This window comes from Pyricularia oryzae, chromosome 1, assembly GCF_000002495.2.
Source record: "Pyricularia oryzae 70-15 chromosome 1, whole genome shotgun sequence".
NCBI classification, from domain to species: domain Eukaryota; kingdom Fungi; phylum Ascomycota; class Sordariomycetes; order Magnaporthales; family Pyriculariaceae; genus Pyricularia; species Pyricularia oryzae.
In genome coordinates this window covers 7,477,853-7,505,811 of record NC_017844.1, presented here as the reverse complement: position 1 = coordinate 7,505,811, position 27,959 = coordinate 7,477,853, and the positions used below count along the sequence as shown (strand labels likewise).

Below are 27,959 nucleotides of genomic sequence, written 5' to 3'. Positions count from 1 at the left end.
ATGAGAATGGATCTTCCGAGGAAAAGCATGTCCCACTTGTCTTCTGAGAGTGCATTTTTTTCTTGTGAGTATATATAAGGTAAAATTGGACCCACGCCCACTGTAGACTAGAGTCTGACATTCTGGCTCGGCAGTGAATTGTACAGAAGTGGATATCATCTACACGACATACGCATTTTCGCCCAATTGAAGCTTTACTCAGCCTTCCTGGCGGCATCCGCAACCCGTTCATGGACGGTGACAAGCATCTCTCCAGGGCTAAAGATTCCCAAAAAGTTGACCTTTTTCCAGCCGTGGATCGGGTTGGTCAATGCCAGATCGAAATTCCGCAGCAGCTGTTTTGTTTGCTGGTCAGTACAGCTGCAAAAAGACAAGCCGCATGTAAAAAAAAAAAAAAAAAAAACATACCTGAAACACGACCTTGTTCACCTCCATCAGAGCCAACTGCTTCCCCAGACACTGGTACTTGCCGTATCCAAAGTTGAGCTCGTGGGTCCTCTGCATCCTGGCCAGCCTGTCCGGGTCCTCCTCGGCAAGCCACCTCTCGGGCCTGTAGCAGGCGGCATCCTCGCCGTAGACGTCCTCGCGCACGTGCAGGGCCCAGGCGGCGTACGAGACGTGGGTGCCGCCGGGCAGAAACACCTCGCGGCCGTCGACGACGACCGTGTCTCCGGCCGGAGGCACCATCTTGGGTATGGGCAGCGTCACGGGCGGGTGGCAGCGCATGCCCTCCTTGACGACGGCCTGCAGGTAGGGCAGCGCCCTGGCGTCGCCGTCGACGATGACCTGCTCGGGGCCCAGCGCCAGCCTCTGGGCGGCGGCGTCGACCTCGGCCTGCAGCTTGTGGTAGACGCGGCGGTCGCTCAGCAGGAACAGCAGCACGCCCTTGAGCGCCGCCGCCGTGGTGTCGCTGCCGGCCACGATCTGGAACTGGCCCTCGGTGACGAGCTCCTCGAAGCTGAGCCCGTGCCGCACAAACGAGGCCACCATGTCCGACTTTTGCTTGGTGTCGTGCCGCAGCCGCTCCTTGAGGTTCTGCCGCGCCATGCACACGATCTTGCCCACCCCCGTGGCGTCCGTCTCCTGCGGGCCCACGAGCCTGTGCACGAGGGGGATCTGCATCATCATGCCAAACGGCGACGCCACCAGCGCGTTGAGGTAGCCAAACGCCGCCTCCGTCGCCTCCATGTAGCCGTGCATGTCCGCGTCGTTGGCCAGGTCGCCAAACGCCCTGCCCAGCGACAGCGCCGAGATGACGTCCAGCGTGAAAAACGAGAGCTTGTCGCCCATGTCCACGGGCTTGACGCGCGCCTCGGACGACCTGTACCGCTCCCTCAGCAGCGCCACCAGGTTCGTCACCTGCTGGTCGACCGAGCTCTCCATCAGCGGGCTCTCCTTGCCCGCGTAGCCGGGAGCGAGCTGCTGGCGCTTCCTGGTGTGGGTGGCCTCGCCTTCGGGGCCCGAGGAGCTAAAGACGTTGTCGATGCCCGGTCGGGGCCGCGAGCTCTTGTAGAACCAAGACGATCGGTAGTACGGCGACCGCACGCCGCTCATGTACATGAGGAGCTCCGGAGACGAGGTCAAGAGGTCGTTGGGGCCGATGCGGACGATGGAGCCTGGGGCTGTTGTTAGTTGTCTTTTGTTTTGACGAATTCAGATTGAGTCTATTGAGATGAGGCGTTTTTTTTCTTTTTCTTAAATCTCTCACCATATTTCTCACACGCTTCCTTGTACCTCAGGTGAGACTCTTGGCTGAACAGAGCCCAGCTGTTCCAGAGGTTGAAGAATCCAGTGCCGACTGGGCCTTTGAACGCTCTAAGCTTGGTGTAGGCATGTATCTTGCTCACGACGTAGAAGCCGACAGCAAGCAGCGCCAGCCCCCATCTCTGGTCGTACAGTTGCGCAAACACGCCCATTCTGAGTAGCGATTGCTTGATGAGCTGGGGTGGGCTGTGAAGAAAATGCACAGGAAACATAATATCCATTTATACATGCAAAGCCCGAGGGGTAAACCCCCTATGGCCCACAAACAAAGTGGTGATCTCCTGCACGTACAGATTAGCATCTGCAGTAGCCGACCTATCGGATGAGACCTTTTGAATGAGACGCACATTGTCTGGCTGACGGCACCGCATCTCGGGTATTACCTGCCTTTTTGTTACCCCTCAATGGCTGCCAGGTTTATCTTTCGCTTGCGGTGGAGGCTACCATGAAATGGGTGACTGGGCATGAACAGTGGGTCGTTGATGATAATCTCCAATGACGGGAGGGAAATGCCAATGACAAAAAACTCCCGTGGCTTGCATCTGCACCGCTGAGCAAGATCTGACGTGATTGTGTCGACGTCAAGGAGGAATTGAAGCTGGATCGAATCCTTGGTCGCATGGATGGCAAGCGTGTGAAAAAAAAAAGTCATATTTGCCGAGCACCCGCCAAGAACTTGTTGGGCGTGCCATTCAAGACGCCAAGCAGTCCATCTGCATCATGTATCCGTGTGGGTTCTTAGTCACGTCGCCCACCGTTTCGCGGCTGTGTTGGTGATTACCATCTTGTCAGCGCTTATTCTCCCGTCAGCACTATTTTTTTCTGTAGGCATATAAGTCGTTGTCAGTGACCGTTACTGTACAAATGTCATCAAATAGCGAGGGATTATCATCAAGTATCATATTGGCTCAGAGAGATTGCAAAACAAGCAGACCCCACTCGGCAGCTACTAGTTCTAGACTAGAACTAGTTCTAGAACTAGTCTAACAATTCTAGCAGTAAGAGCCGCTGCATAGCTGCATCTGGCGTGTATAAATCTACATGTGTAGCAATGATGGACGACGACCAACATCTCAAGATTAGGCCCCTGAATGCTGTCATGTTGAAGTTCGACAGGACAACCTGCGCCAGTGGCTGGTCGGATACAGTCTACCGACACATTGTCCCTGTCAGTTGCCTCCCGCGATTAGTCTATCGACTTGGAAATTAGCTGTTGTTTGACAAAACTCGGCGGGTTCCAAAACAAATTCTCAAAATCTTCACCAAGTATCCGCATTTCGTAAAGGACACATGAGAATCTTGTTTTGCTGATAACGTTGCGTACCCCCTGTTCGGCACCCCCCCTGTTCGGCACCCTGAAAATCTAACAACGAAATGCCTACTTTTATAAACTGATTTAAATATAAAATTATCAACGGACAAAAATACAATCGTTTTCACGCTTCTCCGGTTCATTAACCTCTTCTTCATCAGCTAAAGGTTCCAAATTTTCTATATCATTTTCCTGCAATCCAATAATGTTCTGTTTGTTAACCAAAAGCTCGTTTGGATCCGGAACCACCCTCCTCCTTTTAACCGGCCGTATTGCCTCCAGTTGTGCTTCCAATAAGCTGATTTTTTGCTGGGCGCTAGCCAAAAGGGTATCTTTGGCTTCGAAGCTTTTTTGGACTTTTGCAAATAAAAGACGTGAAGTAGCGTTGGTTTTGTTGGATTGGGAAAGTTTTTGCAGTTGAAGTCGGATATAGTAGTAGTAGTAGTAGTATTAGTTAACGCCGGGCTCGGCCCGGCTTGTTAGCCGGCCGTTAGCAACCTCCCGAGGGGTATCTCGGCGCGCGTTCTATCTTCTTTATTTACACAGGGGGAAAACAAGGAGGGCAGAGGCGGATCGTGCCTGACCGGGTTCGGGCCCGGTCCTGCTTAGGGGGTTAGTTCACTGACGCGACCCCGTGCCTAAGGTGCACGGAGGGTTCGTCTGACGGCTTGTGCCGTGAAGTGTGGGTGAAAAGGCAGTAAGTCTATTCCTCGTCAGAGTTCGAGTCGTTTACGATCGGTGTCCCTAGGCGTAAAGTGCGTTCGTGGCGCGCGGGGCGCTGGCGGGCCGCTCTGGGGCGGGCGCTGAAGTAGTTGGTGGCTATCGAAAACGCCTCAAAGCTTTTCGGTTGCCCGAAGCTTGTCTGGAAGAATTTCCAGCGTTGGGCGCGATTTGGCGGCCCGGCCGGCCGGTCGTTATTAGGCCACGGCCAGTTTCTCCACACCGCCCGCGAATAGCGGCAGTGCACCGGGTGCTCAGGGGAGGTCCGCTTCCAGCACCAGGCACACGAGGTGTTTGCATCCTGGTGGTTGAAACGGTCATGGTAGGCCTTGAAATCGCCGTGGCCGGTCCTCATGGCCAAGTAATGGCCCAGTAGGGGTCTTGGCAAACGCAGTTCCTCGGGCTCCTTTCTCGGTGTGTATTGGAATTTCCATTCCCTATATGCGGGGGACCGTTCACAGAGTTCTTTACGCCACCAGTCCTTCTCTATATTCGAAAGAATGGCTCTGAGGACCGTGCCGGCACCGCTATACGTGGTTTGCTGAGCCCTCGGGTCTGGGTCCGGCGGTCCGGCGGAGCCGGCCTTGGCCAGCTCGTCAGCCCGGTCGTTTCCCGGGATTCCCTGGTGCCCAGGGCACCAACGGACCCGAACCTCGGTACTTTGTTTTCGGAGTAGATCGACAAGGTTATGGAACTCCAGAAAGGCCCATTGGGACGAACGCGGCGCGTCGCCTCTAAGACCCCAAATAACCGAGGTGCTGTCCACACAAATCCAAATCCGGGCGCCTGGCTGGGCCTTGGCTGCCGCCTGTAGCCCTTTTAGGGCGCCAATCGCCTCGGCGTCGAAAACGTGGCTTTCCGGCGTAATAGATGCGGAGCCTGCGGCAAATTCCAGGCCCGCCCTAAAAGCGGCCCATCCGTACCCTATTTGGACGCAGTTGTTTTCGTGTTTTTCCGAACCATCCGTATATACCACGATATCGTCAGGTGATACCATGTCCAGCCATTCGATAAAGCGGCGGGCCGCTTCCTCTTTCGGGACTCCTCCGGTGGGGTCAGTGCGAGAATCCGGGGCATTGCGAGGTGCGCGCAACTCTAGTCTCCGGATCCGCGGGAGAAGTTGTGCAGCCGTTTGCAGGGTCGTGGCCGAATGGCCCGAGTTGCGGGCACGAGGTGTTTCACGCAGGCGGCTGACAAGGGGGTGCCCCTTGTCCGCGAGCCTTAGTCGGGCGCCGTATTTCAGGCGGGTGTAGGCCAGCGCGACGCGGGCCGAGGGTAGTCCTGCGTCCCTGAGAACAGTGGACGAGGGGGTGGTTTTATACGCCGGGAGGATTGCCCGTGCCGCTAAAACCAGCGGTTTGTTCAATGCTTTGAGGAGTCCTCTTTGCTTGTGCGCTGGGTTGTACCATGCCTCGGCTGCGTAGGTGGCCGAGGAACCCACGCATGCCACCGCTGCCTTGCGAAGTGCAGCCGCAGGCGGTCCGTATCTTACTGCCCCAAAGCTCTTGAGGTGGGCAGCGACCGCCATTGCTTTGGCAGCCCTTTCGGCCACGTGGCGGCGCCCGTCTAACCGTCGGCTGAACCAAAAACCAAGCCAACGCATGCCCGGGTAGCGCTCGGCCCCGGAGGCGCTTTGTCCGCGTCGACCGCCCGGTAGTTGGACCGGGGTAACCGTTCTACCATTAATCCGGATTTCCGGGTTGCGACCGTGCCTTTTCTTAGTGATATGGATCACCTCTGTCTTTTCCGCTGCAAAATGGATCTTCTCTTCCGCCGCAATTTCGTGCATATCCCGGAGTTTATCTTCCAGCCAACGTACGTTTTCCTCCAACGAGGGTGACGATTTCCATGTAAGCACGTCGTCTGCGTATGCCAACCGCCACTTCGTACCGTTTTTGACGAGATACGCCAAATATAGCATATATAAGATCGGGGAAAGGGGAGACCCTTGCGGGGTGCCGCACCCAAACCGCCTAAAGCCCGTGGTCGTACCCTCCAGCCGGACTCGGGCCTGGCGGCCGCTTAAAAAGTTAATCACGAACCTGAGGAGCATTTTACTAAACCCGAGGCTCCGCATTTTCCGTATTAATCGCCTATGGAGGAGGGCGTCGAAGGCGCCTTGGACGTCGCATGCGACAAGGGTGACTTCCTCCCCGCGAGCTAGAGCCTGCTCGATATCGTGGGCGAGGGCACAAACCAAATCCGTCGCCGATCGTTTGGGTAGGGCACCGCCGTGGGTGCAGCTAAGGAGCCCGTTGTCGTATATGGCCCAAACTATCCGGCGTGCAACGAGCCTCTCGAGGCCTTTTCCGATGCAGGAGAGGAGGGCTATAGGCCGCCAGGATCGAACGCTGCTCCGGTCTTTCTTCCCCGTTTTCGGTAGCATCGCGACTTCGGCCTTCTTCCAAGGCGCTGGGAAATGTCCGAGTTCCAGGCAACGTTGGTAAAGCCTGCGCACCGGCTCGGCCAACGAAACCCATCCGGCTTTTAATAGCCGGACGGTTATTCCGTCGATACCCGGGGACGTGCTCGTAACCCCAATGCAGGAGCGCTCCGCCTCTTCCGCACTAACCTGGGTGTCCCAAGGGATTTTAGCCTCGTCCGGCGACCAGGCCTCCAAGGGGTCTCCCTGCAGGTCATCCTCCGCCGAAAATCGGCCAAACACCTCCCGTTGCAGTGCTTCCGCTTTTGCTAAAGGCTCGCTCACTTGCTCGCCGTTAATAACCAGCGGCGGGGACCGGAGGCGTGGTCCGGCTCCCAGCCAGCCCACCATGTTCCACAAATCCTTATCGTCGCGCAGTTGGTCGATCCGGTGCCTCCAGTACTCCCGCTTCGCGGCCCGCACCCCTTTCGTATAGGCTTTTTCCTCGGCAGAGGCGTCTGCCCTATTTACAGCGCTCCGTTTAACCCGCTGGAATTCGGACCAGAGCCGCTGGCAGTTTTCGGTCCACCAGGGAGCCGAGCTGTCCCTTTTTCCCGCCGGCGTACCCACGACCCACGTCACTTACTCCCATAAAGTTGTAAATTCAGCTACCCACGCGTCCAATGCGTAGCCATCGGCCGCGGATCCCGGGTCCGGCATATCTTGCATGCCAAAAGCAAGTAGCTCCGCGAACTTTGGTAACCGGTCGTCCCTAACCGAAACGTTGATCGCCTCCGGGCGGGGGGCGCCGCGCGTCCGCAGCGTGGTATAAAGGGATTCGTGGTCGGAGCCTGTGTAAAAACTGCTGTCAACCACAGTTATTGTGCTGGGGAGGTTGGAAAAGACCATATCCAGTAAACCCCCGTCGCGGTGGGTGGGCACGCCGATATTTCCTGTAAAACTCATCCCCTGGGCTTGCGCCCATGCCGTCAGTTGGTCCCCTCCGCGTGCGTTTGCGCGGCCCGGCTGGTATGCAGCAGCCGCTACGTTAAAATCGCCGCCTAGCACCGTGGGTCCATTTGGTACGGTATTGCATACCATTTCCAGCGCGGTTTCAGTGCCCGGAGCCCTATATACGTTAACAAACAGTATTCCGTTAATTTCGAGCCAGAGTATGTCCCGTGTATTTTGGCCCTGCGGTAGCCGTCGTTGTGCGGCCCTTAGGGCTGCCCCCTTCTTAACGTAGGTGAGCACCCGGGGCCGGAGCCCAGTTATGGTTTCGTAAATATTGGCGTGCCATTCGTCCACTGGCGCAAAAACATCATAGCCCGGGTGCGTTTATGTAGTCGTATTTAGCCCGCACCATAGCTCTTAAACGTTAACCAGGTCCACCTTTCTCTGGTGGCACAACTCCAATAGGCTCAAATGCACACCCATCCTTTTACCTACGTTGGCCCAAACTACGTCGAGGCATTCCCGCTGCATATTGCCGAGCGAGTATTTCGTCATATTAATCGACGGGTTGCTTCCAAGTCTATCCCATCAGCGGGGCAAGGTTCGGCAGCCGCTGCGTCCTCCTCCATTTCGGCTGCCCAAACGATTTCGTCGTGCACGCGTTCCTGTTCAACCTGCAGGAAGTTACGGATGTCCGCCCCTGCCGCCTCGCATGGCCGCGCTCTTTTGTTTGAAATGCTCGATCGGGAGCTCGAGGTTTGCGAATGCTGCGATAAGGTGCTTAGGACCGGGATTGCAGGTGCTGGCTTTCGGCGGGCCGTTTCGGCCCGGTCGTTGATAATCGCGGCACGGTTGGCACGTCCGATTCTGCGAATCCCCTTAAATTTACGCTGTGAAGGTCGTTCAAGCTTCCCATTTACCACCAAAGGTCGGGCAGGGCAATTCTCATGTCCGGATGGGAAATGGCCGTGGCAATTAACGCATTTGGGGGCTGCCTTGCACGGCTCTTCCTCTGTCGCATGTTTTGCTTCACCACATATGCCGCAACGCGCTTGCCGTACGCAGCGACGTATTTCGCAATATCCCTGGCAACCGTCGTGGTGGTGTGTAATTTTGCGTGATTTTTCAACCTTCCGCGCACGTCTCGACACTCCAAAAAGCTAAAAGGGCTTTACGGGTTGAAGGAAGGACATTATCCACGTGCCCTCAGCCGTATGTGGGTCGTAACTATATTTGGAAATATGCCAGTTGACTGGCTGCTGGCCTGCTGCCACGGTAATCTCCTCCTGGATTACCTCATATACGTCCTTTCTTCCGTCCAGGCAATTGAGCGTTCGGGGCACTCCAGAAACGGCGTATGTGTGCCAGGTTGTCGGAACAGTGACTTCCCGCGCGTCCAATGCGTCCATAATGGCTTTAACCGCGCTGGGGTTAAGGAGTTTTTGCCGTGTTTCCTCAAAGGCCACCGTAACACCCCAGCCCGTGGGGGTACGCTTGGCGTTTGGGATTTCACTGTGTGGCACCGAGACCAACTCGGCCAATTTGGTCGTTACCGCGTATGGCTCCCTCGTCACCATCCGCAATTTGTCATTTACGCGGATCAGGATGCGGTTGGACGGCTGTTCTGTCAAACGTTTCGGGGCTTGGGAGCGGTCCCGGCCCGATTGGGAGGGAGTTGCGGAGCTGTCAGGTGCATTGCCGGGCGTCGTACGTATCGGGTACGAGCGCGTGGCCGGGGTTAAAATTCGCGTTGGGGCCGCCGCTGGTGGCGTGGCGGCTCGCTCGGCCCATGTGACCGATTTGTTAGTGGGCGTGCCTCTGCCTTTAGAGGCCGACGACGCCGTGCCCGTCCTCGTAATTAAAATGCTGCGCCTTTCGCTGGAACTGGTCGGCGAACGCGACGGGGAGCGCGAACGCTCTTTTTCAGGGAGGGTGCGACTGAGGAACCAGCCGCTGATCACGTCGTCAAGTTCAAGAACAATTCTCCTAAGCGCGGCGTCCTCCGGGGCCTGTAAACTTTCGAGCTTGGCTGCAAAGACCTCTTCGAGCCAGCTGCCGACTGTTTCCACGTTTTCCAACTCCTGCTGCAGTGTTTTGATGGCCAGGGCCGGGAGGCTGGAGTACCTTCCGCGGCCAGCCGGCTGAGGCGCATTAGCGGTGCGCGTGTCGAGAGATACGTGTCCCGACTCGGCCTGGCCCTGCGGCAAAGCCTGCGGCGTGCTCTGCGGGCGCGCGCGGCGGTTTGAGACCTCTGGTGAGGCCATGACGACCAGCGCCCGGAGGGCGAAAATTCTTCAGCTGTTAAGCTTATTGGTGTGTTTGGGTGTGAATCGCTAACAAAGGTGGGTCTGACCCATGAATGGTGGAGGATGCTTGTATAAACTTGTAATAAACCATGTACTTCAAAGCCTAAATTCGACCCTGGCTACGTCGGGGAGAGAATAAACCTCCAATTACCTCTTCTTCCGGCCAAGCCTGGATAGCACGAACTACGTAGCACACCAGCCGCCTGGTAGAGGAAGAAAAAGAAAAAAAAAAGGCTCCCGGAATGAGCACTTTGGGGCGCGGCATCTCGCTGCCAGCAGATGGGCGCGTAATCCCGTTGCCAGCAGACCCTGTCCCAGTGACCCCGTAGAGGCGGGCAAGTTTCCTGGCTGCTAAACACATTGCATACAAAAAGAAGACGACGATGTTATAGAAGGTATAGCATGTGCCCATCCTTCAAGGTAGGCTCTTGTGCTTTGATAGTGGACGTTCAAATAGCTAACTGCCCCAGAAAGATGTCAGCTATACGTGTCCTGACTTGACGGTCTAGGCTCAACCTTTGCGTGACTGCGTTGTGGGCGGCATCGCAGCGTGGGCTTTTATGCGGGAGGTTCAGAGGGAGTTTGCAAAACAGATTCTATAACATTTGCCTTGAAAACACTGTCATTTTTGCCTGCCAGCTCGTCACAATTTGCAGTTATAAATGTTGAATGGATCTAGGAGCTAGTTCGGGCGTCTTGCATGATGACTTACCTGCCCGCCTCTACAATATAAGCAAAAGTACATATTGGCAGTAAACAGCGGCCATCGCTTGACTTGCTGGTCAAAGTGTCCAGTAAGAGTTTGTTTCGATGGTCATGGTGGCTAGAGTTGTATAGTCTCGGCGTATTTTATGAATATTTGAAATATCCGAGTTAGGCTGCACAGGTGCACCTAGTTTCAAGGATGGCGGCCGCTTGCGTACAACCGTTGCTAATGTTTTCGTTCCGTCTTTCACCGCGATTGTTTACATTGAGAAGAGTCTACCGCCCGTCCGAAAGACTCTACACGGGCTAAGATACTGGCTTGTCCCAAATCAGCCCCGCTCATTATGATTATCTCAAGGTGGTTAATAGTAGAGTTTGGGCGACCGACGCGTCAAAGAAATTTTATAGCCACCCAGAAACTTGACTGTACCTGTCTACGTCTGCTGTCAGTGGTCATGCTCATAATGTGGGAATCATCTCAGAGAAGCATGGCAGAGTCTTGGACTGCGAGTGTAGATACCGCCTGCTTAATGTTCTTATCGGCCAAGTAAACATGGCAGTACTTCTTTCTGGGGGCTAAGCGGTGTATATATTGTATAAAGTATACCTATCTACTGTCAATGGCAGCAGCTCCCCCACACAGATTTCTTATGCTCCGTGTTCTGTTTTTGGTCTATTTCTAGTCCATACATGACATAAAATACAACATTCTTTTTAGTACTTTGTTTTTCTCAAGTGATCAGAGGAGATGTCTATATCCCAAAAGCTTGCAATCCAATGCCCAGGGTCCATGACTCAATTATGCGCGGCCTGAAATGACCATGACAGCCAGCCTTGTACCGGTCCAGACCCTGAATCCACTCTGATTAACGGCCAGTCCAGAAAGCCTCCCCAATTTACTAGACCTAGTCCTCGCTCGGCTCCACCTCACCACCCTTCCACCAGCGCCAAATGGCCTTGCACCAAACCCACGTCTCGATGGTGCCAAAGACGGTGAGGAGGCCGACGATGACCCATTTGAGCGGCCCCGTGACGCCCAAGGACTCAAACGTCACCTTGGGGAGTTGGGGATTTATCGATTCGTCCGGCTTGTTCTTGTCTTCTCCACTGCGACGCACCGTCTGGGCGGAAAAGGGCCTCGGCGAGATGGCCGCAGCGGCAGCAGCACCGTGGACGGGGAGCCGAGCCCGCAGCGCAAAAGGGGTACCGCCGCTCAGGAGAGGTCGAAGCACGCGTGTTGATGGTCGGGCAGAAGGACGCATGTCGGCTGTTTTGTTTTTTAATTTTTTTTTTTTTAGTGTCTTACAAAGAGAGGTATATGAGGGAAAATTATTGTTGGATGGGTACTGTTTTGTTGAAGAATTGAAAAAGGGAAAACTTGTCGTCCGAGGTCATTCCAGCATGTCAAGAGGCTTTATGGAATTTAGGGAACGTATCAATTGCTCCCTCTTTTTTTCCCTCGGCCTCCACTGGATAATCTAGAACTAGCCCCATTCGGGCTGCACATCCACAGAGGGTCCCCCAGACGGGACCGGCCGGAGGAGTTGGCATCCTCATACGCGTCAAAATCACAAAACCCCCCTTTGCATTCCCCATAAACTGGAGCTAGGGTGACGAAAAAAGGCTTCACTGTTACTGGTTCAAGCACTCATACGGTAGCCCCGGGACTCTTATTTTTCCTTGTCTGGCTTGTCAAATCTCATCGAGGTGCCAGTCTGCTCGTCGCAAGTCAAAAGTCGTCAGCCGGAACCCAAGCGAGGCCCACTCGGGTGAAAGCGGGTGTTGGTCTCGCTGTCGAACCAACAAAATCCCCATTTCACCAAACCATGGCATCATCGGTTCACGCCGCAAACTACGGCGTGACCTTTTTCTCGGGGGAGCCCGGAAATTGGAATACCTCGGCCAGGCTGGTCTCGTTCACCCGCATTCTCTTTTCCGTGATCCTTTGGGTAAGCGGAACAGAGCACATTGGCATTGAGCTCATTTCGGTGCTATGGACTTTTTCTTGGTTTGGCGAGTCGCCAGGACCCTCATCAATCAAGACCGGTGTACGGGTAGCGTCCGAAAACACGGGAGCAACTCGTCGCGGACCCGGATTGCTCTTTTGTGAGTCAGCCAGTCCTTTGCCCATGCCATGTAAGCGTGGCAACCCAAGCTGGGCTGGTAGCAAGATGCTGTCGAGCCCGATTTCACACCCCCTGTGCAGTGGCCCGATACCTTGGATGCGTTGACGGTTATACGAGAACGGCTGTCCTGGTATAAACCGGTATATGCCGCTGGCCTTATCTTTCTGCGGGTGCCTTTCGGAGTTGCATTCCGGATAATCTTGCTTATAAAACATGCCGAGAACATAAGGACGGACTCGGACAGCCATAGGCATGCGACTGGAAATACAGAGTGGATCCCATGATGGATGTGATTTTGACAAGTTGGATTCAGAGTTGCTTCACACAACCCAGACGCTATGCTACCAGTGCGACCATCCTTGACCTTGAGACGATTGGCATCTGAAACTGCTCCAGGATTCCTGCTTCTCGGAGCATGCACTCGCAGATACCCCAGCAAACACCCTCTCTACCGCGTTGGCAACGGCCTGACAGCGCTGGAAACCCAGTCCGCCTGGAACTAAAGGCTGTCACTGTATGTAAAGAAATCAGACTTGACAAGAAATCACCCAGACTATAACCCCAAACACCCTCAAACCAGAGCCCTCGGCTTATCACACCACGTTTGTATCGACGCCATGCATGCGGAGAGGGAAAAAAGCTACTCTTGCCCGGCCCCGGGAATCTGGCCTTGACGCACTGGTGTCCAAACAGAAAACTCTGGTCATCACAAAACAGCCCGCTGCGGCAGGGGAGGCTAGGGGAAAAAAAGAGAACTGTGACCCTCCAACTCTGGTCCTGGCCAGTTCCCCGCTCAAGCTGCATCTGTTGGTACGATGGGGTCAAGTAGCGACGCCTCTGGCTCGGCTATCTTTGGGAACGCCTTGAGCATCTCATCAGTCTTGTCCGAGTACCTTTAAGGTAGCCCCGCAGACGGCACTCGATTTCCACGTCATCGATCGGAATGCTGAGGCGTAGGACTTACTGTCCCTGAGCTGCTTCCTCGTGCCATTCGGGCTGCGACCTCTGGGAGCCATGTGCCTGGATGGTTTCTGCCTGTTCTAAGCAGTCGATTACGTCGAAAGCAGTCAAATCTTGGCCATGTCTGCAATGGCGATAGCGGTCGACTGGCCGGATTATGTACCTCCATGACATGACCGTTCGGAGTGGAGCTGCGCATTCGCCTGGGTGGCTTGGAGAGAAACGAGCCTCGAAAACTCTGGCTTCAGCCTTGAGAATATAGGCGTGCAAAGCCTAGACAAGCCTGGGCCCAGTACCGGCAACACAAGACAGAGGTCGCGGCCATTGGGTCCGTCCAGCCAGTATTTGCGCAGGCGGGATCCTGCAATATCGCTGTCGTCGGCGATGACTGGGCGGGCCTCATACTCTGGTGAGTCTCTAGCGGCAACAACCTTCAAAGTAGCCCAGCGATTGGCGACAATGTCCCGGCCTGTAGTTCTCAAGATCCTCGCTCCACGTTGCGTGCCCAGAAATATGCAATCTTTGGGCAGTATTCTGGTAACCTCTTCAGGCCTTTTTGTTTGTGTCATCTTGTATCTTAATTAATAGCATCAAAGGACTAGACTAAAGCAAGCCAAGGGCGGGACTCCATTCTACACATCCACAGAGGTGGAATATTAATTGATAAGGTGAGGCCTGAGGTGGCCATAAACGCTCACATATTGTTTCCTGTGTCAACGACGGCGGCGGCGTGACATACAGCCATGGCAGAGAATGCAAGGGTTGCGGCATAAAAGTCGGTTGATTTTAGCTTGGTCCGTCCTATATTATCCTAATATGCATAAATCAATTAACTCTGTAGGTTACCACAGGATCGAGCTTGTTGCCTTCCAAGACCTACCTATGCACATGGCCTTTGTCCGTATTGTGATTGGATACCATACACCTAATGATCGCGTACCCGATGGCATCACTACAACTAAGGTACGGTACCCAAGGTGGTTATTATCGGTAGTAAGCAGTTTGGCCGATGGCTCAATCCTACCCTGCATCTCGATGTTTTCGGATCAGCTTCAAGGATTGCCATCTGGGGAACATTAGTGTGGGCCACGCCCAGGTCACTCAACCTCAGCAGGATGCGAAGCAAAAGGTCAAAGACAACGGTCACCGTACAAGTCGATCTCCGCTTGGCCACCTTCACTCGCCAAATTTCAATTGCAGTAAATTTCCGATCTGTTTGGCCGTGAATCCATGCATGACACGGCGTGATGAACAAAACGTCTCCACATTGCGGGGATAAAAATAGCTGCAGCCTGGCCTCTCCAGGGTTCATGCGTCCACTAGCCGCTGAACATGGGACGCGAGAGGCGGCTCCGCCTCCACCTGGCCACAGGTTTTGTTGGTTGTCACTCTTGTCAGCCAAATCTTGTTGCCTAGATTGGCCTGGGAGCAGAGTCGTACTTTTGGAGGATACCAAAATTTCCCGTAGTCAATCGGCGTTAAATCCGAGACAAGAGCTTCACAGGCTGCTTGGGAGGCGAAATCGTCTGTACTCTCGACCTCGTTGGGTTCACGCCACATTGGCTGTCGACATAAAGCACAAATTGAGCCTTTTTTTGCGCAGCTGAAAAGCCAAAGGGAGCTGCAGGGCAAAGTAATCAAGGCACGTTCTAGACGGACCCTGGCTTGTCAGCTGCGGAAGTCAATAACCCGCGTCTATTTGGCACACACACTGAGACTTGAAGAAACAATCATCGCCCCGGATATATGTGCCGGAGCATGGCGAATAGAAGCAAAACACCAAGACGGATCGAGAAAATAGCCCGCCTGGGCGGAAAGTGGGAGAAGACGCCACGGCTGTCTGGCTAACCGTCACTTTGCCCGATATGTACCTACTGTAGGTCTAGTGGCTCCGTACGTCAGTCAACCTGTCGAACGTTTGGCCTACTCCGCAGTTTAACCTTGTGTGACCAACAATAATCATGCTTGCTGCGCATTTTCATCCCGCCCGAACCCAGGCTAGGCCCAAATGCAAAGCAACATGCAAGCTGGGCGTTGTTGGTGCATGGGCTGCGACTTTTGGTCCGTCTTGATTGGCCGGCGTTGGGTTTGTGAAGGTAGGTCTAGCAAAAATGGCTTGTGTGATGGAGGGTAAAGTGTCGCCCGATGTGCCAAGAGAACCCTGGAAAGGTTGGAAACAGAGGAACCAAGGGAGAAACTAGCGAGAAACCGATCTCGTCAGCTAGATTGATCGATACAAAAAAAAAAAAAAAGAAAAAAAAAAAAAAAGAAAAAAAAAAAGAAAAAAAAAAAAAAGAAAAAAAAAAAAAAAAGAGAAAACCCGCCAGTAATAACCTGCTCTCCAAAGTGCCTAACGTGGTGCTCCTTATGCTCGAACCAGTATTACTGTCCGATGTAGATCTTGCCCGGCGCCTCGTGTTGTATCTTCAGGGTCCGGAAAGGCGAATCGCCCACGTACAAAAATTCTTCTTGTACGACCCAACCAAACAACCAACCAAACATGCATCTATTTTACTAGGTTTCGATGTGCTGGGTCGTACTTGTGTCGTACTTGTGCTGCCATTTTTATTCGTCCCGTCTTGTCGGTAGCTCTAATTTCAGCTCAGGTAGCGCCAACCTGCCAACCTGCTTCACAAACCCCCCCATCAGTCCCCGTCCACCTTGTAAGCAACCAACTGCTTACGGGCTGATTTCTTCATTCCTCCTTTTTTTTTCCCCCAATAGATTTGATCTGTCAACCTTACGCTAGATCGTCAAAAGGTTTAATGTTCATCCACTATTGGCACCGTCTAAATGCCTTTTTGTTGACTCGACGATCCCGAGTTTGACTTTGCAGCGATAACCAAATACAATAATAGGTGGTTGCAGCGCGCGTCCCGCGACAGCGACCTCCGCCCACCTCCACTGCCACTACTCGAGTCGCGCCAAGCATGGAGGAGACCATGGCCGACGTCGTCGATTCACCACAACTCATGCAAACACCGTCGGTGAATCGACGTGGTTCGACTGAAAAACCTCCAATTTTGGCTTTCCCGTCCTCGTTCGAACGGCTACCTGACGAAATCATCGAACAGTGAGTTTAAACTGACTCGCCGCCAGCTTTCTACTCTGTAGATTTTCCCCAATCGTTCGCAGATCGAAACGAAACAGGCCCAGCCCCAACCAACACTACACACACACCCGCTAAACAACACAAACAAAACAACTGACTCTTGCTCTGCTCGCTTTTCCTGCAACCTCCCACTTTAGAATCCTTCGATTGACAGACCCAAACTCCTTCGCCTCCCTCGTACTCCTAAATTCCAAATGGCGAGCAGTATCACAACAAGCGCATCTCTACGAGCACCAGCTTGCGCAATGTCCATCCTACGCCGCGAGCCACAAAACCCGCCGTGCGACCCCCACGTCCGACGATGACCTCCCCGACCTCCGCCGGCTCTTCGCCCGCGAGGTCAAGCGCAACCTTTTCGATGCCTACCTACGCCCCAACCTGACCGTGATCAAGCTGGTGTCCAACTCCATCAGCTCGTCCTCTTGCCCCGGCGGCGAGGGCATGCAATTCCACCCGTCGCCGCGGGGCCATCAGCTGCTGGCCTACAACTCGTCGCGCATCTACGTCATTGATGCACGGGAACGCGAGATCAAAGTCAAGAGGGAGCTCAAGATCCTGAGGAGGCCCGCGGCGACGTGCATAATGGACGATGGCTCCCTGCTGGCCGTGCTCCTGACCGAGATGCAGGTCGATGTGTACGACCTGACCCGGTCCCCGCCGAAGCGCACACAGTCCATCATCCTGGACAACAGCCCCCGCGCCATCGCCCTGTCTCCGTGTGGCTCGGTCCTGGCTGCCGCGTACGAGGGTGGGATAGAGGTCTCGTCGCTCAGCCCCGGGGCCATGGGCACCGAGAGGAGAGCGGTAAAGTGCGACGCCGTCGACGCATTGGCCTTTTCCTTTGACGGGACACAGATCCTTGGGACAACGGTTCAGTCTGCCCAGCCTAATACGGTGATATTGACGGCGCCCTACTACGACGCGGGCAGTCACATGGAGAGTGACAACATGAGCGGGCTGTGGACCACTTCTATCCTGTTCCCCAACACCAGCCGAGACTGCAGCCATGCCGTCCTGCTGCAGGATTCAAATTTTGAGGAGGCGGCCTGGGCATTCACCTACGACAGGAGTTTTGAAACCTTCCGCGCTGTGAGGATCGACGACCTGCGGAACGGGACAACATACTTCACCGGCCCGGTTCCGAGCAAGAGCTCGCAGGGTAGGCTGCTTCCGTGTACCCTACCGGCAGCATCGTACCGTGGAGATCTGGTAGCGGCCGGCTTTCAGGGGAACGAGATTTGGGTTTACGGCGTTCCCGAGGACCTCGACGCAGCGCCCGAACCGCCAAGCAAGGACCCGGAGCACGGCTCGCCGGATAGCACAGGACTGCGCCGACGGGGCAGCGGACCCTCGACGCGGTCCACGTCACGGGGTCAGGAGAATGCCAACGAGAGAGTACCACAGTGGCAGCTGCTGTGTGACAAACTCCGCAACACCTTCATCGCCGGGTCCAAGGTTGCTGAGCTGAGCGGTGCCGGCACTGTCAAATGGGTCGCCGGGTTTGGCGACTCATCTCTCAAGGAAAGATTGATAGTCGGCGCCAAGGGCCTGTCTGACAAGCCAGTGTCCGAGGAGGATGAGTTTGACTTTGCCGATGGGGGCAGGCTGACCCTGATCGACTTTGACTACGGCGTCGAAGACGGGCTGGTTACCGAGATCACCATCGAGGTCGGAGATGCTGAGCCCGAGGTTCTGGAAGAGGAGACGCGCGACATGGAGACCGAGGTCGCAATTGTCAGGAGGAGGACGGTAGCGCAGAGGAGGGGAAATCAGAGCTCGGTGATGCGGGCTGCCACAACAGCCGCACGCCTGCCTCCTGTGCCCTTGCCACCCATGCCACAACGCACCAAAGGCGACGATGGTGATGACCCGCTGGTTCCACGACGAACCGGTGTGCCTCCTGTCCCGCAGAGGCCCGAGCCAGGCGGCCCTTTGTCCGACGATGGCGACGGTCAATCTCTGCTCGACCCTCAAGAGTCCCTGGAGGATCCATACTCCCAAACAGGACCCCGATCCGGTCCAACCCTCCGTCGGGCGGCCACGGCTGCTGCTAATCATCGCCGCTTTCACCCATCGGCGTCGGGCCCGGAGCCCGCGGCACCTCAAATCCGAAGGGTTGACGGGCGGCAGGGTCCGCCCCATGAGAGCGATGCTGATAATTGGGTACCACCGCCGCCACCGTACCAGAAGGAGACGCCCGTTGTGGACCTCCCGTCGTTCCTGAGGCACAACAACATTCCGCCTGCTGGTGACACGAGCACCGCCACTCCTCCCGTACCGCCGATCCCCAGTCAAATCTCGCACCAAGCATCTCGTAGCAACCCCGTGTTGCCAATAATACGTCAAACGGCTCCAAATAGATTGTCATCATACGATGGCGTCTTGGCGACTAGTCAACATGGACACGTTAGTGACTCGAGTGTGGGCCGCCCGCGAAGCATTGACGCATCACAGCCCAGTCCGAGCACGTCAGGGCTGGGTATCCGTGACAACGAAGATATATACGATGTCAGCCCGCCGGGCACTCCGAATCAGTCAGGACCGCGGCCGTCTGCGATTCCTCGCCATTCGACCGATAGCAGCGGGCATCTGACGACTACGCCCAGTCGCAACTCCAAGATGTCGACACCCGTGGCTGCTTCTCCAGCGGTCTCTCACATCGGCCAGGATACCCCCACGCCGGCAGCAGCTGCATTCACGCCTTCGACCATTGCGAGCACGCCGGCTGTTCGGCAGGGAGGGCCGCCGCTACTTGACCTTCAGATTCCGACGTCGGCTCTGTCGCCTTCGCAGATGTGGAACACCCTTGCCACAGCCACCAGTTCTCAACAGTCAGCAGGTCCCAGGTCGTTGGCCAACTCCCAGACTTGGCCGAAGCAGGCTACATCGGACAAGCCATCACCAGCGGTCGGTATGTCTACCGTCGTCATTCCGCAGTCGGCACCGGCCACAAGCTTCGATCCCAGCGAGGCCATCGCCCAGGCTCAGCAACCGCCCGTACCAGGCGCGGTTCGATCGGCCACCTATGACGCTCCAACCCAGCCTCATCCTCCAGTCCCATCACAGCGCCAGCGCAAGCCCTACTCGCCCCACCAGCATCCTCTCCAGCAGAACCCGATAACCCCAAGGACGTCCCACGCCCAGCAGGCCACACCAGTTCCGCCCCCCGAAACGCCCCTGATCATCAGCACCCCACGCGGGATCACAGGCGCCTTTGACGCCCCAGGCTCCGCCACTCAAGCCGAGCCGCGGCCTGAAGCACCCCTCGTGTCCCCCGTGCCCCTTCACCCGCGCGCCTCGCCAGGCTCCTCCGGCCCCGGCTTCCGCCCGGCCGCCGAGCGCCTCGAGGGCATGTACAACTCGTCGTCCTCGATCCCGCGCCCCCCGCACGACTTCCTCAACGTCCCACTGGTCCCCGCATCTCCCATGTCATTGGTTGCGACGCCGCGCGGCGCCACCGGAAGCGTGCTCGGCAGGCGCAAGAGCCGCGCCGAGCGCAGCGCCGCTCGCAACATGTCGGACGCCAAGAAGCGCGGCTGGCGGCGGTCCAAGAGCAAGCGCGGCAAGAAGAAGGCTGCCAATGCCAACACCATCCAGCAGCAAGACGCGGCAGCGGCGGCGGGATCGGCCTCCCAGCATCAACAGCAGCAGCTCGATGCAGAGGGCGGCAGCGCCCAGGCCTGGACCGAGATCTCGGCGCCGCCGCCGGGCGTGCTGGGTCCGCAGGGCACCGCCACCGCGGCCATGAGCGCGTACCAGAACAAGAAGGGCGGTAGCCGCTTGAGTAAACATAAAAAGGATCACAAGTGCATCGTCATGTGATTGGTTTACCTTTCTCTTTTTTTTTCCTTACCCTTAATTTTCTTTGTCTTCTTGGGTATTTGGGGACAGGGCGTTCTCAGGATTTTCATCAACTCGAGGCTTGGGTACATAGAAATCATGGGTGGATATATTTGGAAAGAATGCAGCTTGGGCTAGCAATACACAAACTGTTTAATTATGCTCTGTCTCTCTTGTGCTTGTACCAGTTACCTGTTTGTTCGTGTTTGCAAACTGATACGTCCTGTTAATGATTTGGACTATGCCAAAGAAATAGGACAGAATGTCCCAAGCCGCTACTCATTAGATGCAAACGCCATGGTGGTAGGGTCGGTCACACGAGGAGTGAATCTACTCACTTCAGTTCGTTTGCGCAACCGAAACACAAATGTCAAATTACCTAGTATCCGCCAAAAGTCCCTTTATTTCCGCAGATTTTATGCTACATGATTTCGCTTGCTCGACCTTAAACCCCTTTGAGCTTACTCCAGCTTCAAATCCTCAAACTGCTTGATCGTGGCCTTAAATCCCTCCGCTTCGCTTTCCATATCTGCCAGCCTCTTCTTCTCTGTCGCCTGAAGCTCTGCTGTCACCTTCTCCTGGTACTTGGGGTCGTTCAGCACTTTCTTTTGGCGGTCAATCTGGCCCGAGGCCCTGTCAAGCTTCTTCTGTGCCTTAGCGATCTCGGCATCGATGTCGACACGGCCCTTGACGTGCAGGAAGACGGCGGCCGTCGAGCCACAAGGGAACACTACGCAGCCGGCCGGTCGCTTGGCGCTGGCTTCAAGAACCTGAACGGCGGTAACACCCTTGCCCGATAGAGACTTGATGGACTGCAGCTCCTTGCGGGCGGTGGCAACGGAGGCGTCGTCGTAGCATTGGATGAAGACTGAGGAAATGATTGATCGTTAGTAAAGCAATCCTCTACAAGTTGGCGGATTTACATTCATGTTCACTTACCCTGAGCCTCGTCCTTTAGTGCATACTCTGCCATCAGAGATCGGATACCCTTGGAGCAGTCAAGCACAAGTTCGTATGCAATTTCGGCGGATGCGTTGTCCAGTGCCTCGTCGTATTGCGGGTAAGAAGCAACAACGAGAGATGGTGTGGTGTCGCCCTTGCGGCGGGGCAGGCGCTGCCACAGCTCTTCCGTGACGAATGGCATGAAGGGGTGAATGAGAACCAGAGCCGACTCGAGAGCCGTGTACAGGGTTTGCATGGCAGACTCCTGCTCAGCGGGCGAGCCATCTTGCAGCAAAGCCTTGGAGTTCTCAATAAAAACATCACAAAGCTGGTTGTACCAGTATGCATACACGAGCTGGCTGGACTTCATGAACTCGCGCTCTTGCAAAGCCTCGTTGATGCCCTTGGTGGCCTGGTTCATCTTGTGGAGAATCCATTGCTCGGCAAGGGATTCGCTTCCGCCAAGTGTGCGCTTCTCGCGCGGGACAAAGTCGGGGTAGTTCTCGAGCTTGCCGAGCACATATTTGGATGCTTGCCAAATCTTGTTGGAGAAACGGCGGAAGGCGTGCATAACCTTGATGTCAAAGTTGATGTCGCCACCACTGGTCGTGTAGTTGATCATGCAGAAGCGGAGTGCATCAGCTCCACACTCGGGAATACCTTGAGGGAAAGCTTGCTTCTGGTACTTGGTTGCCTTTTCCACCTCGGTGGATGCAAGGTTGCCGACGAGAAGTTTAGCGTGCAGGTCGTCCAGGTTGATACCCTTGATGACATCCAGCGGGTCGATAACGTTACCCAGTGACTTGGACATCTTCCTGCCATCGCTGTCTCGGACAAGGGAATGGCAGTACACCTCGTTAAAAGGCACCTTGCCTGTCAACTTCATGCCCAACATGATCATCCTGGCAATCCAGAAGGTCAAGATATCCCAACCAGTTTCCAATGTGCTGGTGGGGTACAGCTTTTGCAGATCCTCGGCCGAAGTGTTGGGCCAGCCTAGTGTGGAAAAGGGCCAAAGACCAGAGCTGAACCAGGTGTCAAGAACGTCGTCGTCTCTAACGAGCTTGAATTTCTTTTCACCCAAGGCCTTCTTGGCCTTCTCTTCGGCTTCTTGCTCCGTCTTTCCGGCGAACCACCGGTTGTTTGCACCTCGGTCGTTCTCGTCACCCTCAATCTCAGCATAGTAGACAGGGCATTGGTGGCCCCACCAGAGCTGACGAGAGATACACCAATCTTGGATATTCCTCATCCAGTGCTTGAAGCTCTTTTCGGAGGACTGCGGTCTGATCTTGATCGAGCCATCCTCTACAGCGCCGATCGCCGCATCGGCCATCTCGCGCATGCGCATCCACCACTGAGGCTTCATTATTGGCTCAATAATATCCTTGCTCCTCTCGCACATGGGAAGGCTCATGGGGTTGTCCTTCTTATCCACGTAAAGGCCAGCCTTCTTAAGGTCATCCTGAATGGTGTATCGCACGTCGAACCGTTTCTGGCCCTTGTACGCACCGGCGTTCTCGTTCATCAAACCGTCGTCAGTGAGGATGTTGATAAACTCCAACTTGTGGGTTTGACCCATGGCAAAATCGTTAGGATCGTGAGCAGGCGTAAGCTTGACGGCACCAGTACCAAAATCCATCTCCACGGACTTGTCGGCCACAATCGGAAGCTTGCGTCCGGGTATAAACGGATGCACAGCATTCTTGCCGATGACATGCTTATACCTCTCATCATCAGGGTGAACAGCAATACCTGGATGGCTCAGTTAGCAAGGGATTCAGCTATGGGCTTTCGGTGAAAGTCTCCAGTCTTACCTGTGTCTCCAAGCATGGTCTCGATACGAGTAGTGGCCACGGTGATGGTCTCGTCAGAGCCCTCCAGGGGGTATTTGAAATAGACGATAACACCAAACTCAACCTTCTTCGCATATCCGGGAACGTCCAGTAGTGTCCTGCCGGCAATTTCCTTGTTCTCTACCTCAAGGTTGGAAATCGCAGTGTTGAGCTGAGTGCACCAGTTCACCAGCCTGTTGGCCCGGTAGATGATGCCTTCCTCGTGCAGCCGCACAAAGGCCTCCATCACGGCGGCGGTTGAGTTCTCGTCCATGGTGAAAGCTTCCCTTGACCAGTCGAAGCTTCCACCCATCTTACGAAGGGCATTGTTGATCTTCTCGTGGTACTCTCCCTTCCACTCCCATACTTTGCTGATGAAGTCTGGACGACCCAGATCATGGCGCGTCTTCTGCTCACTCTTCCACAGCATCTTCTCAACGACAGTCTGGGTTGCGATACCGGCATGGTCACAACCAGGCACCCAGAGGGTTGTCTTGCCTCGCATCCTCTCATACCTGATCATCAGGTCCTGCAAACTGTCTCCAAGTGCGTGTCCCATATGTAGCGCTCCGGTAACTGAAGAAGTCGAACCGCATCAGTAACAGTTCATGTATTACAGTCTCCTAGTTTTAAAAAAGCACCTACCGTTGGGAGGGGGGTGGACAATGACGAAGCTGCCTTCATCCTTGACCTTTCCATCCTTGGTGAACTCAGGCTTGAAAAAGCCCTCCTTCTCCCACCAGTCGTACCATGCCGACTCAACGGCAACAGGGTTGTAGGCTGTGTAGTGAGGGTCCGTCAAGGGCCGGAGACGCTTCTTCTCGCCGGGTGGCGTATCGTTCTCGTACGGCGGGAGAACAGGCTCCTCAGCCTTCTTGGCCTTTTCCTTCTTTGGCTTGTCAGCGCCAGCTGCTGGTGCTGCCTTGCTTGCCGCCGCCGCCTTCTTTTGCTCAAACTTGGCCTGCTTCTCGGCCTTTTTCCGTTCCTTTTCCACTATTTATCGCGTCAACCGGAAGTTCTTGTGGGGGAAAGACAAGGCTTGACGGGGGCCGTACACTCTTTTGCGGTCTTCACCTTGGCTGGAGCCTCGGCGGCGCCAGCATCCTGACCAGCAGCATGGGTGCCAGGGTTGCCGGTAGATGTGGTCTCTTGGATGGCAGATTTGGTGTCCTGGGACAGAGGGGGAGGTGTCCCGTCATCGGGGCCCTTGGTAGACCCAACTACAGATCACAATGCGTCAGTGGTGTGACTCAATGGACGGCCATGAGATAGTGTGTAACTGGGGACTTGAAGAAACATGCATGTCCATATCGACAAGATGTAGTATAACAAAGGAGAGGAGCAAACTCACTGGGATTGCCGCGTCCGCTGTTGGTTGCCATTGTAGCTACTCGAAATATGAATGGTGACGGACGCACCAAGAGTGCGCGGGAGAGTAGACGAGACGTGGTGACGATTTGGGTGCTGTGGGTTGTAGCAACCCACAGACGCGCGACTCGGTGCGGGGGAGGTAGGAAATATTCTGCCGCTAGGTGCAGGCGGCGGGCGTAAGTGGTGAGCAGTGTGACTCTTCTCTGCATGCGCTATCCAATGGACCTCCTGCAGGCGGGAGGCATCGCACCCACCAAAGCTTGAAAATTGAGTGCTTCCAGAGCCAGACAGCACCGCCACAGCCCATAGCAGGCGCCACTCCAGCGGGGGAGGCTTGTGCACCCTTGGTCGATTGGGTGGATCCAAGGCGATTCTTGGGTGGATCCTGATGTAACCCGATCGCTGGTGGTCGTGCTGGTGACGAGGTGATCTTGGATCGACAAAACGCAATCCCTCTGAGCAATCAGAATCTAGCTTGTGATTGTATTTGATATGTTCAGAGTCGTACTCACAAGTGAAATGTCACTCCGCTCAATTGGCCTGCGGGCATATCCGTCTGCACAGACAATCGCGTCTCGAAGATGGGCGTCGACTTTGGGTGCAAGCAAAAGTCGAGATCGTTTATCCATTTTGGGTAACGGTTCATTAACAAAGGTATTGCGGTCCTAGGAGATCCTGCAGGACAATTATGATATCCTCCAAAACCATGTGTGCTGACTTGGCGTAGCAAGACACTCTAAGCCGCATAGCAGCGTGGCAAGGAGCTGCAGAAAAGAATGGAGTTGTTTCGCAGCCAACGAACTCGGCAGCCATCCTTGTATCAAGAGACATTTCCAGGTGGCTTGACGACTCGGAATTCATGGCAGCGCTCATCTCTAGCCTACGTCTTTGCAGCTCAGAGACGTCCCAAGCAGATGTAAATATCCTCTGCGCAGCAGTGGATAGCCTTTGCCCACAGTCTCTGCATGACACCCCGTCAAGCGGCCTTTCCATCCTTCAGGGTTACCAAGACGCCATACTCCCAGGTCTGTGGCAGCAGGACTCTGGGGCGACATCTTCCAGCTTTATGCAACGCTCGGAAGACGCGCGCCCATCCATTTCCATGCGTCTGAACCCTTTTCTTGGCGACTTTCGCGCAGTAGATGCCACCCTGCCCCTGGCCAACACCGTTTTCCAAAACGGTCGACCGTTCACGCTTATAGCCAGCAAGTGGAAGCATGAGTCTGCGACCAGCACAGTCCCTAGGCTCGTTGATGCACTAGAAAAAGAAACACAGCACATCGTAGCATCGGCCGGAAGCATTCAATCCCACGCCAACATCTCTGTGCCTATTTTCCCCTTGACTTCACCAAGGAGAATAGCATCGGGTCTCGGCAACATCGTGCGCCAGATCGATGTGGACGGTTCTCCCGTTCCTGCGTCGGAGGAGCTCGAAACTGCCATGCACGTTCTGATTGACACGCGCGCGAGGCTGCTCCCGGAAGCTGGTCCAACTTCCAACAGGACCTGGGCATTGGTTATTCCCGAGGACTGTGCAAGCCTTGAGTTTCTCAAAGGTTTGTCTACTTCTGTAGACGAGGCTGGGGTCAAGAACGAGCAAAAGAGGGCGGAGACTTTTGCAAGACACTTCTCCAACATTCTGGCCGAGGGCGGCCGTCTACACCGAGTCTGTAAGTCAAAAATTCAGAAAGTCGACCGAAGTCTTTAGAGTTTCGTGCAATAGTGCACCTGTTCTAACAGTATCTCTATCATAGTGAGCGGTGGAGGTGGCTGGGGCGCCAAAAGGGGCCTTCTGTCCCTTGACCCGCAGACGACATATTCATCATCAGGGTCGGAAGATTTGGAGACTTTCATGGCGGCCTTTGGTGGCGAGACTACACCAAACAGTGTTGTGTCGCCAGGATCTTACATCCAATTCCTGGTTGAACCGCTGCAACCATCGCCGTCGCCAGAAACACAGCGACTTCCGTCGTTGCTTCTCGGAACCACGCCCTCAAGCACCGCCGAAATGGGCGAGGGAGGACATGCCAGTGACAAGCAGCCCCTTAGTCTCGTAGAGGGACACTTTGGTGCTTTGTCGAGCTCAGGCATATATCTCAACCTTGCCTCAAGCTCCAGCGGCGGAGGCCATCCGGGTCACATACTTACCAAGGTCGATGCACCGAACTCTTACTTGTGGGAAGGGTCTAGTCGTTGGATATAGTGGAAATGTAGCAACATGATGTACAGTATGTATGATTACCATAAAAGAGCCGTCGTCTAATATTAACCACGCCATTTTGTAAGTCTATCCCCATTGCTTCTTGGCCCTTATGCTTTAGCACATGTGTTACGCAAGTATATCACCCAGGCAATCTGGATGGCTGAGCCTTGAAACGGACGGGAGTCAAGTGGCCAGTGGAATCTGCACTGTATGCGCTTGTGTTCCCAGCATTTCAGGCGTTGGTCAGTCCTAATCTAATGCCTTGCCTGTCTGCAGGTGGTGGGATTTCCCTTCCTTAGATAATCAACATCTTCTGCTGCTCTCGCCTCTGTCTTCCCATCCAAGTAACTTCATAGACAGGTAATATCCTGGCAGGATTTGTGGCACCTGCAGATCTTCACTAGGCTTACATGACGGCACCCACTCAGCCATGTCTTTTGGCTACTCCGTTGGCGATCTGATAGCGGGCGCCAACATGACCAACAAGCTAATCCACATCATGTCCGGCACGAGCGGCGCCAGCATCGAATACCAGGAGGCCATGGCCGAGCTTTGCGCGATGCAAGACGCCTTTATTCAGATCAGCAGGATGCACCGCGCCAGCGACGTACGGCTCTTTCCGCAGGCCACAGTCAACGCGGTGTCGGTCATTGTTATACAGTCAATGGACACTATTGGCAAGTTTCTAAAACGAACCAAAAGCTACCACAAAGCCATCGGACGCGGTGAGGCCTGTGGCGTCGAAGGGAGCTGGAGGAAGGTGGGTTGGGCCCTGTTCAAGGAGCACGAGCTCAAGGAGCTACGAGATTCGTTGCATACTCGACTAGCGTCTGTCAACACCCTTTTGACAGTAGCGAAGCAGTAAGTGCTCGTTCTGTGAGCCCTTGCCCTTGTGTGTTTCTCGCTGACAAGTGCAAGTTTCAAAACCGATATCGTATACCTGCACCCTGTAAAGAACAACACAAGTCGGCATGACAACAGCTCACCTTCGACGCAACAAGAGACGTCTCCTTTGGCCTCAGCCGCCACTCTTGTGATTTCGGAAACAATCCCCGAGGAACAGTTCTCTGTGGAGACCGAGACAGACGCGGCACAGATCGTGCAGATACAACACGTGGGTCTCGGCAGCGCCCTCGGGGAAAAGAATGTTGATCTTGCTACAATCATGGTCAGGGTCGAAGCACGCACTTAGATGGAGGAAAAGCAGAGAAGGGAGAGAGCGCACAACTTTTATGACCAACTTCCGATCGTGTTCCATGATGCTGGGACACTAAACTCAACTTTTCTTGCAACATCACTAAAGCATGGCAGGCAAGTTTTCTATTTGTTGGGGATCAGATCCAGAAAATCTCATATTGGTGTTACAAACCTCTGCAATCCACAGGTAACGGATCATGAAACAGTCATTCGTACATATCGGTATCATTAGACCTCGCGTTCAAGAAGACCA

At 54.8% G+C, this 27,959-nt stretch overlaps 8 protein-coding genes across 8 annotated transcripts; 3 read left to right on the top strand and 5 right to left on the bottom strand.

The window, feature by feature from the left end:
• Positions 1-28: 28 nt before the first annotated feature.
• MGG_04404 (pisatin demethylase) lies at positions 29-1,967 on the bottom strand. Its single transcript, XM_003710977.1, has 3 exons — positions 1,709-1,967; positions 409-1,616; positions 29-335 (listed from the first exon to the last, which is right to left on the bottom strand). The coding sequence occupies exons 1-3, from the start codon at positions 1,914-1,916 to the stop codon at positions 195-197; spliced, it is 1,557 nt and encodes a 518-aa protein (XP_003711025.1). The 5' UTR covers positions 1,917-1,967; the 3' UTR covers positions 29-194.
• A 6,061-nt stretch (positions 1,968-8,028) lies between these two features.
• Positions 8,029-9,385, bottom strand: MGG_16532 (uncharacterized protein; the record flags this gene model as incomplete). Its single annotated transcript, XM_003710976.1, has 2 exons — positions 8,304-9,385; positions 8,029-8,197 (listed from the first exon to the last, which is right to left on the bottom strand). The coding sequence occupies exons 1-2, from the start codon at positions 9,374-9,376 to the stop codon at positions 8,029-8,031; spliced, it is 1,242 nt and encodes a 413-aa protein (XP_003711024.1). The 5' UTR covers positions 9,377-9,385.
• Positions 9,386-10,598: 1,213 nt separating this feature from the next.
• MGG_04393 (uncharacterized protein) lies at positions 10,599-11,525 on the bottom strand. Its single transcript, XM_003710975.1, has one exon. It carries the CDS (start codon positions 11,383-11,385, stop codon positions 11,029-11,031), a length of 357 nt encoding a protein of 118 aa, XP_003711023.1. The 5' UTR covers positions 11,386-11,525; the 3' UTR covers positions 10,599-11,028.
• Positions 11,526-11,964: 439 nt separating this feature from the next.
• MGG_04394 (uncharacterized protein) lies at positions 11,965-13,905 on the bottom strand. Its single transcript, XM_003710974.1, has 3 exons — positions 13,373-13,905; positions 13,214-13,289; positions 11,965-12,507 (listed from the first exon to the last, which is right to left on the bottom strand). Exons 1-3 carry the CDS (start codon positions 13,776-13,778, stop codon positions 11,976-11,978), a joined length of 1,014 nt encoding a protein of 337 aa, XP_003711022.1. The 5' UTR covers positions 13,779-13,905; the 3' UTR covers positions 11,965-11,975.
• A 1,537-nt stretch (positions 13,906-15,442) lies between these two features.
• Positions 15,443-20,614, top strand: MGG_04395 (uncharacterized protein). The gene is made up of 2 exons (XM_003710973.1): positions 15,443-16,282; positions 16,459-20,614. Exons 1-2 carry the CDS (start codon positions 16,140-16,142, stop codon positions 20,141-20,143), a joined length of 3,828 nt encoding a protein of 1,275 aa, XP_003711021.1. The 5' UTR covers positions 15,443-16,139; the 3' UTR covers positions 20,144-20,614.
• On the bottom strand, positions 20,436-24,478 carry MGG_04396 (valyl-tRNA synthetase). Its single transcript, XM_003710972.1, has 6 exons — positions 24,287-24,478; positions 23,991-24,155; positions 23,581-23,928; positions 22,918-23,511; positions 21,101-22,855; positions 20,436-21,029 (listed from the first exon to the last, which is right to left on the bottom strand). The coding sequence occupies exons 1-6, from the start codon at positions 24,315-24,317 to the stop codon at positions 20,623-20,625; spliced, it is 3,300 nt and encodes a 1,099-aa protein (XP_003711020.1). The 5' UTR covers positions 24,318-24,478; the 3' UTR covers positions 20,436-20,622.
• A 256-nt stretch (positions 24,479-24,734) lies between these two features.
• MGG_16531 (uncharacterized protein) lies at positions 24,735-26,596 on the top strand. Its single transcript, XM_003710971.1, has 3 exons — positions 24,735-24,960; positions 25,034-25,976; positions 26,061-26,596. The coding sequence occupies exons 1-3, from the start codon at positions 24,799-24,801 to the stop codon at positions 26,507-26,509; spliced, it is 1,554 nt and encodes a 517-aa protein (XP_003711019.1). The 5' UTR covers positions 24,735-24,798; the 3' UTR covers positions 26,510-26,596.
• Positions 26,597-26,939: 343 nt separating this feature from the next.
• Positions 26,940-27,893, top strand: MGG_16530 (uncharacterized protein; the record flags this gene model as incomplete). The annotated part of the gene is made up of 2 exons (XM_003710970.1): positions 26,940-27,370; positions 27,428-27,893. The coding sequence occupies 2 exons, from the start codon at positions 26,940-26,942 to the stop codon at positions 27,699-27,701; spliced, it is 705 nt and encodes a 234-aa protein (XP_003711018.1). The 3' UTR covers positions 27,702-27,893.
• Between the last annotated feature and the right edge of the window lie 66 nt (positions 27,894-27,959).